This window comes from Glycine max, chromosome 2 (genome assembly GCF_000004515.6).
Source record: "Glycine max cultivar Williams 82 chromosome 2, Glycine_max_v4.0, whole genome shotgun sequence".
Classification (NCBI taxonomy): Eukaryota; Viridiplantae; Streptophyta; class Magnoliopsida; order Fabales; family Fabaceae; genus Glycine; species Glycine max.
The window spans coordinates 48,344,115-48,359,410 of record NC_016089.4 but is presented as its reverse complement, the minus strand read 5'-3'; the positions used below and the strand labels follow the sequence as shown (position 1 = coordinate 48,359,410).

At 31.4% G+C, this 15,296-nt stretch overlaps 2 protein-coding genes across 2 annotated transcripts; both read left to right on the top strand.

The window, feature by feature from the left end:
- Positions 1-658: 658 nt before the first annotated feature.
- On the top strand, positions 659-5,978 carry LOC100817652 (coniferyl alcohol acyltransferase). Its single transcript, XM_003519487.5, has 2 exons — positions 659-1,165; positions 4,853-5,978. The coding sequence occupies exons 1-2, from the start codon at positions 737-739 to the stop codon at positions 5,837-5,839; spliced, it is 1,416 nt and encodes a 471-aa protein (XP_003519535.1). The 5' UTR covers positions 659-736; the 3' UTR covers positions 5,840-5,978.
- A 5,304-nt stretch (positions 5,979-11,282) lies between these two features.
- LOC100817119 (phytoene synthase 2, chloroplastic) lies at positions 11,283-14,206 on the top strand. The gene is made up of 5 exons (XM_003519486.5): positions 11,283-11,919; positions 12,434-12,484; positions 12,581-12,753; positions 13,157-13,392; positions 13,783-14,206. Exons 1-5 carry the CDS (start codon positions 11,550-11,552, stop codon positions 14,150-14,152), a joined length of 1,200 nt encoding a protein of 399 aa, XP_003519534.1. The 5' UTR covers positions 11,283-11,549; the 3' UTR covers positions 14,153-14,206.
- Positions 14,207-15,296: the final 1,090 nt, after the last annotated feature.

Below are 15,296 nucleotides of genomic sequence, written 5' to 3'. Positions count from 1 at the left end.
TTAATTAATGAATAAATGAATTTTTTATCATTGTTAAATTTATCCAATTATTATAGTAAATTTAATAACTAAATTTAAGTAACAACTGAATTAAAATTAATCATTAAAATATTTTTTAAATTGTTTTTCTTTTATCATTGCAAAATTTAATTGATTTGTTTTATCATTGTATAATTTAAAAGAAAAAAAATGGCCGGATTAAGCAAAAAAAAAATTATGTACATACGGATTGTCAATCCGTACTTACGTTAATATTTTTTGGAAACTCCTCTCATTTTCCAATGACGGAAATCGATCAAAATTCACCGTATACTCCTCACATACACACATATCATTGGAGACCAAATACACTTCCAAACCGCACTTAAAGAAAGCAACTGACATTAAGTTAGGAAAAATTTACGGGGAAAAAATAGCATTACAGAAATGAAAAAATAAAACTACTATTTGTAACCAAAAATATCTTTAAAGATATTTTCAAAAATATCTTTAAAGATATTTTCAAAAATATCTTTAAAGATATTTTCAGTATTTTGGAAAGTTGCTGAGTGCACGACAAAAGAAAGCTGGTGCCTCAAACAACTCCCTATTATCAAACATTGCACATTCAATTCGCATCTGTCTAGGCCAGTACTGCCTATAAATTCATGCGACCCTTGCAGCTTGTGCATCAATAAGCTAATCAAGCACTTGTGAAGAAGCTTAGATACACAGTTTTAATATTTCTGAAATTAAAATGAGTTTTAAGGTTGGAGAAGGAGAATTCATTGTGAGTGTGAGCAAGGAGGAGGTGGTGGTACCAGAGATTCCAATGCATGAGCACTGGCTGCCACTATCTAACCTTGATCTACTCATTCCCCCAATGGATGTTAGTGTATTCTTCTGCTACAAAAAACCTTTGCCTGAAAAATATTATTGCTTCGGAACCATGGTGGGGTCACTGAAAAATGCCCTAGCACAGGCACTGGTTTACTATTACCCTTTTGCAGGTGAAATGGTGGCCAACACCATGGGTGAGCCTGAGCTCTTTTGCAGTAATCGTGGGGCGGATTTTGTTGAAGCTGTGGCAGAGGTTGAACTCCAGTGCCTCAACTTGTACAACCCTGATGACACTGTTCAAGGGAAGTTTGTACCAAGGAAGAAGCATGGTTTGCTTGCTGTTCAGGTGCTACTAACAACCATGGGTCCACTGTTTTTTTTTTTTACTTCCTTTGCCATGCCTGTAGGCCGTGCAAGAGCAGAAGAATTCTTATATTTTGTTTGAGCAACTTTATGGTAGGATTTTCATCTCAAATTTTAGTGAAGATCTACGGAAAAATGAAAGATCTTTGTATTGAAAGATCAATTTTTCCATAAGAATCATAAAGATCTCAAAAATAACATTAAAAAATATCATTTTTCTTGGATTAACAAATTTTAGAGGTAAAATATACACCTCGTTTTGCACAATGAAGGATATGAAAAAGAATGATGCATGTCAAGCAAAAATTACATATTAAAAACAAAAATATAGTGATAAAAAAAAAATTTCCTTCATTGATGAATGCCGGTTCGGCATGTACACTCCGGTAGCTACAAGGTCGGCTCAACATATTTAGAGGCCTAAAGGGAATTTTAAAAAAATATCTTTTTTAGTCTAATAACTTTTTTGAACAAAAATTAATATTTTTTTTGAAAATTTATTTTTGAATTTTTTAAGGAGGCAAAGTTATTTATTAATTTATTATAATCGATTTTCTTTAACAATTTTTTTTCAATTGATATTAAAGATAATTCATTTAATTTTTCTTGAGACATTATTGATCTTAAATAAGATTTAATTAATTTTAATTTTGAAATTTTTTTTTCTGTGAAAGTAACACTTACCATAATTATTAACATTATTTTATAGGTAACAAAAGCATTCAAAAAAGAATCATTTTTTTATATAATTATGTCAATCAATATATCATTTTCCTATTGTATAATCTCTCTTACAATTTCTAGTTCTCTAAATGAATCTAATCCATCAATATCTCAGTGATTATTGTGTTTTAATGAACGTTCATGGTTAAAATAATATTCTTTTAAATTATTACTATTCAAAGACTTCAATTTCTTAATGTTAAATAGAAAACCAAAAATATTTTCATATATTTTAAATTTTTCAAATATATTTCTCAATGCATTAATTGTTTGATCTATTATGTACAAGAAATAATCAATTTTAAATGATTATTTAGGTGATTTTACAACTTCATTATCAATATTCTCATCAAATTATTTTTTTACACATAACACATTTTTCACGAACTTAGGTTCTACATCCATTACACTAACAATTTCTTCGACATAAATTATATTATTTTCAAATCCATCTCTACTTTTCAAAAAAAAAAAATAATACCTTTCAATTGTTCTATAGCAACATCCATACCCATATCTTTTTATTGTAACTTTTTACTAATAGAGTTTACAACAATTAATATGTGATACCAAATAGTCATACTTAACAAAAACTCAAAATTTTCAAGCTAATAAGTTGCTAAAAAATCAACTTCACTTTTTATTTTAAGATCATCTTTAATTTCACCTAATTTTAACAAAACGTCTCTTATTTGTGGAGTTTAAAATCTTAAAGCTTTTATATTTTCAATACAATTTTCCTATCGTGTTGTGACAATGGTTTGAGAGTTAAGTTAAGAATATGATCTTGTAAAAATTTTCATGTGTTTGTTGAAGAAGAAAATATTGTAAATATGTGTTGTAGTATTCCAAAAAAAAGATGTAACTTTATGATAAGAGTTAATCATATCACGAAGTACCAAATTTAGACTATGACAATCACATGGAGTATAAAATGATCGAGAGTTAATGTTTAAAATTCTTTTTTTGCATCCCTTGATGTTTTCCTTTCATATTTAATCCCTTATTATAATCTTGTACTCTTAAGTTACTAATATCAAGTCCAATATTAATTGTTTCATTCATAATAACACATCAAAATAGACTTTTTCAATTGTATCATCTATTTTTAAAAATTCTAAAAAATATTCAAAAACTTGTATTTGGGTTGAAGAAATATGTACACACAATAACAAAAGACATTTGTTCTTGATAACTTATATCATGAGTACAATCGAGTATGATTGAAAACTATTTTTGCATTCTTAATATTTTTTATAATATTTGTTTTAATTTCACTTGCTAACAAATTTATCAATTCATCTATCTTGTATCCTATGTCCAAGGTAATGGTTATGAATTTTATTATCTTTAATTTGACAAATATGTTCTTGCATTATAGGATCAAATTATGCAATCATTTTAATTATACTTAAAAAGTTTTCATTACTTTCTTTGCCAATTCTTTCATCTATTCCACGAAATGCTAAGTTATTTTTTTCAAGAGTTTTAACAACCGCAATAATTCTAAATAAAATATGTCTCCAATGTTCTCTATCTCTATTTATTTATTCTTGAACATGTTTGTCAATTATTTTATTTTTTAGTCATCTTGTTTCTAAGTCAATCCACAAACTCATATTGGCAATGTGCTAATTACTTATCTCATGATTCATCAACTTATGACTAATATTTCTCCAATCCCTACTACCTTCACTAGCTAATTTAGTTGTACTAGAAAAAATATTAAACAATTTGCAACAGAAACAAAAGACTTTATCTAAAACTTAAGAATAAATTAGTCATTTTTTTCACGATATTCACCATAAGACAACTTTTGAATGTAAAATGATGAAGAAAAATGTCTTAAGAATTCATCCTTAGGAAAATCTATATTAATAATTTTAAAAGGACTTTTTTCTACTAATAAATCTCTCAAACTTGTACTAATATTTGTCCATTGACTTGGATCATATATATTTTTAATAGTTATTTTTTTAATTTATTAATTTCTACTTCTTTTTCATTTTAAGTATGAGAATCAATACAATATTGTTCATTAACAAATAATACTTATTCACTATCTTCATTTTCATTAACTACTACATTATTAAGTTGTTTATTAACTAATACTTCTTCTTTATTTTCATTTTCATCAATTTCTACATTGTTAACTTGTTCATTTAACGAGCAATCACCTATATTTTTATATTTATATTTTATCTGTTTTGATAAATCTATTTAGAGCACCTTTTTGTGGTTCAATTAAAGCATAAACTCTTTTTTTTTAAGTTTTGAATAAGCAGATTTAAATTTTCGAGTTGACATTTTGAAATAAAACAATTAATGTATAAAAAATAAATAAAACTATAAATCAAGATTATGAAAAAAAAATGTTAGAATAATAAAACTCGATTATCAACTTGGATTATTTTATATACTTATTTGAGTTGAGGTACTTCACTGCAATGCTCTTTGAACTTTGTAACTAATAAATATAAAACAAAAATATTTTAGAATTTCAAACAATTATACAAAAATAATACCAAAACTGGATTATAAGAAAATTATAAAAATTACAATCGTATTTCAAAAAACAAAAAAAACATAAAGAATTCAAATGATTTAGTCAAATGGATAAAAGAATTATTAAAATAACATGTATAATATCTTACATGTGAATCAGAATAGTAAAATCAAATCACATATCAAAAGTAAAATAAGAAATATTGAAAAAAAAAATAATCATACCTAATCAAATAAAAAAAAAAGAAAGAAATAATATGCATGAACAGAGAACCACAAAGAATATAAATAAGAATCAGAGTAATATTTTACCTAATTTAAAAGAGAATAGAGAGTGACTTTTGGATTAATTTTAAGTGCGGGAAAACATATTATTACATGTAAGACGATTTTGAGAATTGAATTGGTCTTATTTGTGTCATAAGACAAGTGAGTTTTGCAGGCAACTGAGCTTAAGTGTGGGAGTTTAGTAGTGGCATGCACTTTCGACCATCGCATAGCAGATGCCTACTCTGCAAACATGTTCCTGGTGTCATGGGCCGAGATAGCCCAGTCCAACAAGCCCATAATCTCAATCCAGCCCTCTTTTGCTCGGTCCCTTTTCATCCCACGAAATCCACCTTCCTTCCATTCTTCACTTCACGACTTGTACGTCTCCATCTCGGCGTTACCTCGACCGTCAGATCCAAAACCCGGGTTCCAATCTGAGCCACTCATTAACCGCATATACTACGTCACAGGTGAAAACCTCAACCTTATGCAGGAACTGGCAAGCTCAAACGGTGTGAAGCGCACAAAGCTCGAGTCTTTCTCTGCTTTCTTGTGGAAGATGGTTGCTGAAGCTGCAGCGGCTAAGGTTAAGGGTAAGAAAAACCTCGTTGCGAAGATGGGTGTTGTGGTTGATGGAAGGAAGAGGTTAAGTAACGGTGACAAGAACAAAGAAGCAATCATGGGTTCGTATTTTGGTAACGTAGTTTCTATTCCCTATGGTGGGAAACCGGTGGAGGAGCTTATGGAAAAGCCATTGAGTTGGGTGGCGGAGAAAGTTCATGAGTTTTTGGAGATTGGTCTGACAGAAGAGCATTTTTTGGGACTTGTTGATTGGGTTGAGGTACATCGACCAGCTCCTGGTTTGTCTAGGATTTATTGTGGGCATGGCAAGGAAGAAGGACCAAGTTTTGTGGTTTCTTCTGGTCAAAGGTTTCCGGAGTCAAAGGTTGATTTTGGGTGGGGGAAGCCCGTGTTTGCATCGTACCATTTTCCTTGGGGTGGAGATTCTGGCTATGTCATGCCAATGCCTTCTTCTACTGGGAATGGTGATTGGTTGGTCTACATGCACCTTCTCGAGGCTCATTTGAATTTCATGGAGGTTAGGGCTCCTCAAATTTTTTGGCCATTCTCTCGGGATTATCATTTCAATCGTCATTGACTTTGCTTGTTTATTTGTGTTGTTCTTCATCGGTCATGCAACTTGTTGATTTGTATTACGGGAAATCATTTCTAGTGTGAATTTTATGCATACAAATAGTATGAAGTGGTGTGACGCTAGCTAGTATTTATTTTTGCATGTATTTGTGGAATTGTGGCCATTGCAGTATATGTATCTATTCTATCATCCAATAATTAATTCCAAATTCATTTTTGTCATTTTTGTATGAATGCTCTTGTTATTACAAGTAATTATCAACGTATTCATTGGAAGCATATGTGATTAATTATATGGGTAAATATATAATTAATTTTACTTCACAAATAGTTAAGAATTAATAAATGAATATATAATTATTGCTATGTGACTATATTTACTTTTGAGGCACAATTAATATTTATTAAACATTTTCAATAAACTTGTCACACTATTATAACTTTTTGTAAGATAAAGCTAATTAATCATCATTAGCCATTTCAATAATCTCATGACAATATTATCCACAAATCTATAGCATTATATTGGGTTCTCTATGTAAAATGTTTTTTTTTCTGACCAAGTTCCTTATTGTTTATTGCTTGACAATATTAACAGCTCACCATTAACTGGTTCTGATTGGTTTGCGTGGCCCTTTCTTGATCACCTAGCTAGCTAGTTGTCCACATACATTCACCAAAAAAATGGTGAGAAAAAGACAAAGTCCTTTTGGGATTTGAAAAGTTCATGATAGCATATCCCTTTGAAGCTTTAACATGGAGGAAGAGAACAGCTTAATTTGTTGACAATGTGACGCCAACGTTCAAAATATTAAACTACGCTAAATTCCATCCCTCATAAATACTTAAAAAGAGTTATTTAATTAACGCTCAATTTTTTTTAAGGAAGCGTATGAAACCATCTCCAATAATCTAGACGCTCCTGAGAACACCTAGAAACTTGAAAGTGCCGACTTACGATTTGATTTCTTATCTACTGCAATTACCTAGCCAGCAGTATGCATGATTGAGTTATGGATCTTATTCTGTTGATTATTTATTATTATTATTATTATTATTATTATAGCAGTTGCATTGCTTTGCTTGTTAAAGGGACATTTCAAGTCTTGGCATATATATTTAATTTTTGACTGCAATCCTTACGTGAATTAGTTATTTATCATTAACAAAGGAAAATTACAAGTTCCATTTAATTAAGGTGCAACATAGTCAGCATTTTTTTTATGTTTGGTTTTACTTGATGAGTTGATGGTATTAAAAGAAGAAACCAACCGTGTGAACTTCCAAACTTGTCGTATTCGATGTAGAATATTTGATGCATCTGAATTGGCATTAAGGTTAATTGTGGTAGGAAAGAGAAGCATCACAGCCACATGCACCCTCTTAGGAAAGAGCAGCATCACAGCCACATGCACCTCTTATTAGTATATTACTAGTATTTTATAAAGCAAATATTAAATAAAAAATTAATATATTTGATGTCTTTAAAATACAAAATATATTTGGTTTTTTCTTTATTTAATAAATAAGAAAAAATATATAAATAAAAAAATGTGGTATGAGAATTAAGAAATATTTTACATTTGATAGACTGTTAGGAAGTTTAAGGTTTGGTTCAATTTCTGCCACGATAGAGAACAGAAGCGTTCGTACGTTATGGAGATAAACTCCATGATGTTGACACGAAGTGCACGTGGTGTGATTCAATATGTTATCGCATACACATGAGGCCCCAACTCATATTGCATGCCAAGGTAGAAACTTAATTGATGCTGGAAAGTCGAATATTCCTGTGACGTCTTCGTGTCTCGCGTTTCATGACAAAAACGAATTTGAAGCTTTTGTTTATTTTAATTTATCATTATTTTCAGCAATTAATGAGGCAGATATTATCATCTGTTTGGTTAAGTTTGTCCATAAAATAAATTTCTAGTTATAATTAACTTTTACAAATAATTCAAATCAATAATCCCCAATTGTATGCCTTCGGCTGTCGTTTTACGGTTTTAGAGTTTAATTAATGTGTTATGTGATGGATGCATGTGATGAGGTGGTGTTAAGCCTGTTATCTTGGCTTTGGTTAAATGTTAAGATATATAGTGTCTTTAGTCAAAATAGTTAACCGGGGTGGACTATAAACGTAAAAGATTGAATAAAATAATCTACAAGTAGCATTGCTTCGATCTATTTAAATAAGCTAGGTTTCAATTCTTGGAGGAATTGATAATGAACCATAACATTAATTATTACATGCATATGTTGCTGTCCCTTTACCCTCATAATGATATATTTAGATCGATCTAACTTGATATTTTATCATTGAATATAAAAGTTAATTGAATATTCTTTTTTATATGAGTTAAAGTACTTAGTTTGGAAATAAAGTTAGTTTGATTTTGCATATAACCATCATAAATTATATTTTGTAATTCAATTCCATCAATTTTATTTTGCATTTTCTTTGATACCATGATAAGCTGATAGAGTGAATATATAATTGATGAAATTGAATTATAAAGAATTATAAAGTATCATTTGTGATGCTTATATGCAAGGCCAAACTAACTAACTAACTTCATGCCCAAGTTAACTACTTTAACTTACACAATAAAATACTCAACTAACTTTTACATTCTCTAATATTTCCCTCAAGTTGAAGAATAAATATTTATGATTCCCAACTTGTGAATGAAATTGGGGAAACACAAAGCAAGAAGAGGTTGGATGAATATGTCAACTATTTGATGTTGAGTCTTGACATGAATCAACTTAAAGATGTTTGACTAAACAAGTTCTTGAATAAAGTGACAATCTATGTTAATGGGTTTTGATCTTTCATGATGGGAAAGGTTGGAAGGCGAATGGATTGATGACTTGTTATCACAAAACAACATAATTGATCTAATATCAACTTCAAAATGTTCTAGCAAACACTTGACCCATACAACTTCACTAGCAAATACAATAACTTCCTAGAAGGTCATCCAGAGAGCATAAAAAAAGACCTGTTTACTTGTCTGATTTAATATGCTTCAGATATTCTCAACAATATCCAATACAACATTATTGTTCCATGGCTCGACTTAGCTTATCTTATCACAACTTCATCAATCAAATCTCCACTACTTATGAACCAAAGTATTATCATCAAGCAGTTCCATACTCTAAGTGGAGACAAACTATGATTGAAGAAATTCAAACATTAGAAGCAAATAACACTTGGTCTCTAGTCCCTTTACCTGCTAACAAGTAGTGTATTGGCTGTAGATGGGTCTACAAGCTCAAAAGCTCAAATATAAACTTGATGGAACAATGGACATATACAACACTCAGTTAGTAGCTAAAGGCTACACACAACAAGTTGGAATAGATTTTTCAGACATTTTTTCACTTGTTGCCAAGCTTACCTCAGTGAGAGTACTTCTAGCCATAGTAGTAGTAGCTAGGAATTGGTGTTTACAACAACTGGATGTTAACAATGCTTTCCTCAATGGAGATCTTTTTGAGGAAGTTTATATGGACTTGCCTCAAGGATACAAAACCACTACTTCTGGTCTTGTATGCAAACTCAATAAGTCCTTATATGGCCTTAGGCAAGCCTTAAGGCAATGGTTTTGCAAGTTTTCTTCTACCCTATTACAATAGGGTTTCATTAATCCAAAAATGATTATTCTCTTTTCACTTATGGCTCTGGATCCTCATTAGTAGTGCTTCTTGTAGATGTTGATGACATTATACTCGTTTGCCCAAGTTCTTCATGTATTGTTGAGATCCAAATCAAGTTACAATCCATGTTCAAGTTGAAGATTTTAGGCTCTTTGAAATATTTCTTAGGCATTGAAATTGCCAAATCTAGTAAAGGAATTTCAGATTCTCAGAGAAAGTACACACTATCATTGCTAGATGATATAAGATACCTTGGTAGTAAGCCAACACAACTACCTATGGATCCAAATCTGAAATCGACCTTGACTGATGGTGATCTAATCCCTGATCCTTCTCTGTGTAGGAGATTCATTGGTAGGCTCATGTACTTGACCATTTCGTGGCCTAAAACATTAATTTTGTAGTACACAAGCTAAGTCAATACATGAAGACCCCTTTGACAACTCACTTGGCTGTTGTTTACCACTTGCTTCAATACCTCAAATATGCTCTAGGACAGGGCCTTTTCTTTCCTGCTCAGAATTCCATACACTTGCTAGCATATGCTGATGCAGACTATGGTAGCTGTCTAAATACTCGCAAGTCTACAACTAGATTCTATGTATTTCTTGGTGATGCACTGATTTCATGGAAGTCTGTGAAGCAAGGTACTATCTTAAATGGCTAGTGAGCATTATCATCAATGGCTAGTGAAGTTGTATTTCTCAAGTGTTTGCTAGGACATTTTGAAGTTGATATTAGATCAACCATGCTATTTTGTGATAACAAGTCAACAATCCATTTGGCTTCCAACCCTTCCCATCATGAGAGATCGAAACACATTGACATACATTGCTACTTTATTCGAGAACTTGTTTAGTCAAACATCTTCAAGTTGATTCATGTCAAGACTCAGCATCAAATAGCTAACATATTCACCAAGCCTCTTCCTACTTCCCCTTTCACCAATTTCATTCCCAAGTTTGGAATCATAGACATTTATTCTCCAACATGAGAGAGTATTAGATAATGTAAAAGTTAATTGAGTATTATGTTATGTTAGTTATAGTAGTTAGCTTGGGCATGAAGTTAGTTAGTTTGACCTTGTATGTAAGCACTACAAACCATACTTTGTAATTCAATTCCATCAATTATACTCACTTTATTAGTCTATCATATCTCGTATGAGGATCAATTCTTTTTAGTGTTGGATGCATTGATTCCATTCTCGACCCTTTCTACTTTCTCATTCGTACGGAAGTGAGTGTACTAAGTAATTAAAATATAATAAGTAAAATTTCTCTATTATTGTAAAATAAAATGTTTCATTTTTTTTTCTTTCATGAAAATAATATATATCAATTAAAATAAAGTCTACTTGATAAGACATTTAGATGTGTGATGAAGACTTAACAGAACCAACAATAGTTGACAATTAATATCATGACTTGTGTTTCTTAATTAAGTGGTTTGAATTTTGATTAATTTTTGAATATGGAATAAACCATATTGAAACCAATACCATAATAAAAAAACGGAAGACTATGACTATGAATCTGGACAAACGTAAAGTATACAAAAACAATTTCAAAGACATTTAAGCCATCCATTCAACAACTACGCAAGCAAAACCAAAAGATAGGACCAAATACGTAAAATATAATGTAAGGTTGCCCTTTTTCTGGGGCCACTATAAAAAAAAAAAAAAACACACAAAATTCTGCCTAAAAATAAAATAGTGGCTGAGAGTGAAGAGGGTCGTGCACTAAAGACAAACATGTTGATCCCAAGTTGATCACGTTAAGGATTACAAGGCCACTGTCCATACATTTCGACATGTGTTGGCTATAGGATTACATTCACAATTTCCTCTATATCTTTGGACAGGTTCTAAAGTTTTTGATAGCCTCAGAAACAAAATCAGACCTCATCATAGTTTTGCTAACACAAGTACATTCATTCTCAAAAGGTTTAATTTCATCCTTTCTTTCCCTCTCTTTTCATTGGTGTGCACTTTCACTTGTGGAGCTAGCTGCACCAACAGCAGTGGAAATTGCCTTGTTCTTGAGATGTCTGGTGTTCTTCTTTGGGTGAGTTCTGGACCCAAAGAGAACATCAACTCCTTGGTGAGTTTTTCATGCAGGAGTGGTGGTGGTGGTGAAAGAACACAAAAGAGGTTTTCTGGAATCAGTTTTGCAAGTGGTGCCTCTGCTTTTTCAAGTGCAGTGGCAGCTGAGACTTTAAGATCCTCAGAGGAGAGGGTCTATGAAGTGGTGCTGAAGCAAGCAGCTCTGGTAAAAGAAAACAAAAGGGGTACAAAGATAGCTCTAGATTTGGACAAAGACGTTGAAGGTGATTTCACCAATGTGGATCTGTTGAATGCAGCTTATGATCGGTGTGGTGAAGTCTGTGCTGAGTATGCCAAGACATTTTACTTAGGTACTTGTTTATCTTTTGATTTGAGCCTTATCTCATTCATTATTTCTGTTTCAAATTGAATTTTTGTCCTCTTCTTTTACCACATCATAACTAAATAATGTCTCTACGTGTCAAAAAAAAAAATTACTAGTTCAAGTTACGTGTTCATGATCTTAGTTAATCTTTCCATGACATGTAATCAAGTTTTTCAATTTACGAAAAAAAGTTAATAAAATTCAATTTTGAGTTATGCAGAGATGGTTGGAAATAATGACATCTCAGACCACGCAATAATTTCTCCTGACCCACTACAATGTTATTTTAATTGAAATGTTTCTTTGTTCCTAAACCTTATGGAGTCAAATTACAAAGTTCAATTCATCTTATATATGCCTTATGTTTTGTTGTGCTACAGGCAAGCTACTTAGCAGCTAGATTAAAATATTTTTACTATTTTTAATGGATTTTAAAATTCTAATTGTTAATAGTATATTTTGCTGTTGAATTGACTCATCTTGAAAACTGTAAATTTTAGGCACACAATTGATGACTGCAGAGCGCCGAAAAGCTATTTGGGCAATTTATGGTATGTGTGATTAGATTAGATTACACACTCACTGCTATTTCAGCTTCTCCAGTGAGACTTGTTTTGGAATTGACAATTATTCATTGTGCATTGCAGTGTGGTGCAGAAGAACTGATGAGCTAGTGGATGGCCCAAATGCTTCGCACATCACCCCCGGGGCCTTGGACAGGTGGGAGCAACGACTGAGTGATGTTTTTGAAGGTCGACCCTATGATATGTATGATGCTGCCCTCTCACATACTGTCTCAAAGTACCCAGTTGATATTCAGGTACTTTACATAGCCAAATCTAAGATTGAGAATTACATCTTTTTAGAACAAACTTACATGAAGTTCTTTAGTTGGTTTTGATGTTAATCTCTGATCAAAATTGGAGTATCACCTTTATAATCTATGTTGGCATTTAATGCTAACCTTTGTTACGCATATTGTCAAAATAAAACTTCAATTCTGATTCGAAAACAATGCAGATAACGCCTATGCAACTTTATGTAAGTTTTATTTATCCTTTAGATATAACATGTTAAAATTAGTAACTAGAATTAAATTGGTCATTTTATACGAAATAGAGGACTAATTAGTTCTAACGAAACAAAATTATGAAACTAGATTGAACCTTCTTTTTATGTGCTAAAACTGAAGCTAATGCTATTGAATTGTCTCTTTGGAACAGCCATTCAAGGACATGATCGAAGGGATGAGGATGGACCTGAGAAAGTCAAGATACGATAACTTTGATGAGCTCTACCTTTATTGCTACTATGTTGCTGGGACAGTAGGCCTTATGAGTGTCCCAGTAATGGGGATAGCACCAGAAGCAAATGCTTCAACAGAGAGCATTTATAATGCTGCATTGGCTCTAGGCATTGCAAATCAACTTACTAACATACTCAGAGATGTTGGAGAGGAGTAAGTTTCTTTGAACACTTCAATGTCATGCAATTAAACCAAAAAAAGTAAAGAAATGACATTTGAAATCATGCCACTCAAGGGTATCTCACCCCATAACATTCCAAGGAATGGACAAAAGTAACAACATTAACAACAAACAAAAAATTAACTCTAGTTTTATACAATCAACTAAGCCCATGCTCCATAACATTCAATTTTAGAATTTAATTATAGATTCTCATGTATGGTAGGATTGCTGGTTTTTGTAATAGTTACTTTTTTAATCAATCAGTTGACAGTGTATAACCTTTAATGTACATACTTGAAAATTAAACTCTTAAGTTTAACTGTCTCCATGTCATTCAAATTATGTTTTGCCTAATTTGGTATGGTTCTTGATCATTATAGTGCTAGAAGAGGAAGAGTATATCTCCCACAAGATGAATTGGCACTAGCTGGCCTTTCAGATGAAGACATTTTCAGCGGAAGAGTTACAGACAAATGGCGGAAATTCATGAAGGGACAAATAAAGAGGGCGAGGATGTTTTTTGATGAAGCAGAGAGGGGAGTTGCAGACCTCAACTCAGCTAGCAGGTGGCCTGTGTGGGCATCATTGTTGTTGTATAGGCAAATATTAGATTCCATTGAAGCCAATGATTATAATAACTTCACAAAAAGGGCATATGTAGGAAAAGTAAAGAAGCTATTATCACTACCTACTGCCTATGGTTTTTCACTTCTAGGCCCTCAGAAGTTTGCCAAAATGGTTAGGAGATAACTGTTACAATGTGTGATACTTTTCAGTTAGAGTTGTATACATCTCAATTTACCATGTGTTGAAGCGCATGAGCAACCCATTCAATTCATTTAATCAATTTGCAAGATATCTTAGTAATCAGTTTTAAAATGTGTAAAAAAGAAGAAGGAAGAATGTATCAATCCATTTGTATACCATAAATTTCAGATATCATTCTTCAAAGGGATACAACATTTTACTTTTGAATTACATTTCTTATTTTAATTTTCTGTTATATGACGTAGAGATTTCTTATCAAATCAAAAGTTAACCGCCCTTAATTAATTAATTGCTCAATAAATATGATATTTAATTTCTTAATCAATGTTTAAATCAAATTAATTGACATTAGATATTTACAAGTTACCTGGAAAACAATCTTCAATTGACATTAGATACTTTTGAGAGTTTTCTAAACTAAAAGTTTTAAACAAATGTTTTTTATTTTATTTTCATTACTAAGAAAACCCCTTAAATTATTGAATGAGTATTTTTTTTATTCTCTACTTTTATATTTTATTTGTATGCAAAAGGTCCCATGCAATGAGGAAAACAAAAAAAGCTTGCTAATTTGATAAGAGAAAAATATTATACATGTAAAAAAAATTTACATTGTCATTTAATAACAATTCACAATAACTCACAATGTATGATAAATTTGTTAACTTTTATAATAATTATTTTAAAAGTTGTATTAATGATGAACTATGATTGAATGACAGTATAAATGTTAGTATGTTAGTGGATGACTATTAAACTCATTTGATAAACATTTCAAACATGCAAAAATATTTGGTAATTAATTAACCAATGTTAAAAGTGAAAGTGCCTTTGCCTAAATAATTCTATTATCAAGTTAAGGGAGTTACTATTGGCCCCACTCTCATTGCTCTTGGCCCCTACTAAGGGGTTAGGATTTTTTTTATTTCAAAAATACCTTTTCCACTAAATCATGATTTCATTGAACAAAATGCAATAATTTCATTGTAAAATGGTTTTCGCACCCCCTACATCACAACAAAATCACAATTCTGTTGTATATGTATTCAACGGAATCACGATTTCGTTGTATTTTTTTTCCGCTTCATATATAACAATGGAATTATGATTCCGTTGTTATATCTTT

Excerpts from the sequence above, each read along its gene's own strand:
- LOC100817652 (XM_003519487.5), top strand. The coding sequence starts at position 737 with ATGAGTTTTAAGGTTGGAGAAGGAGAATTCATTGTGAGTGTGAGCAAG. Across the intron at positions 1,166-4,852 it reads ATGGTTTGCTTGCTGTTCAG|GCAACTGAGCTTAAGTGTGG; the intron begins GTGCTACTAACA and ends TGAGTTTTGCAG.
- LOC100817119 (XM_003519486.5), top strand. The coding sequence starts at position 11,550 with ATGTCTGGTGTTCTTCTTTGGGTGAGTTCTGGACCCAAAGAGAACATC. Across the intron at positions 12,485-12,580 it reads AGCTATTTGGGCAATTTATG|TGTGGTGCAGAAGAACTGAT; the intron begins GTATGTGTGATT and ends TGTGCATTGCAG. Across the intron at positions 13,393-13,782 it reads CTCAGAGATGTTGGAGAGGA|TGCTAGAAGAGGAAGAGTAT; the intron begins GTAAGTTTCTTT and ends TGATCATTATAG.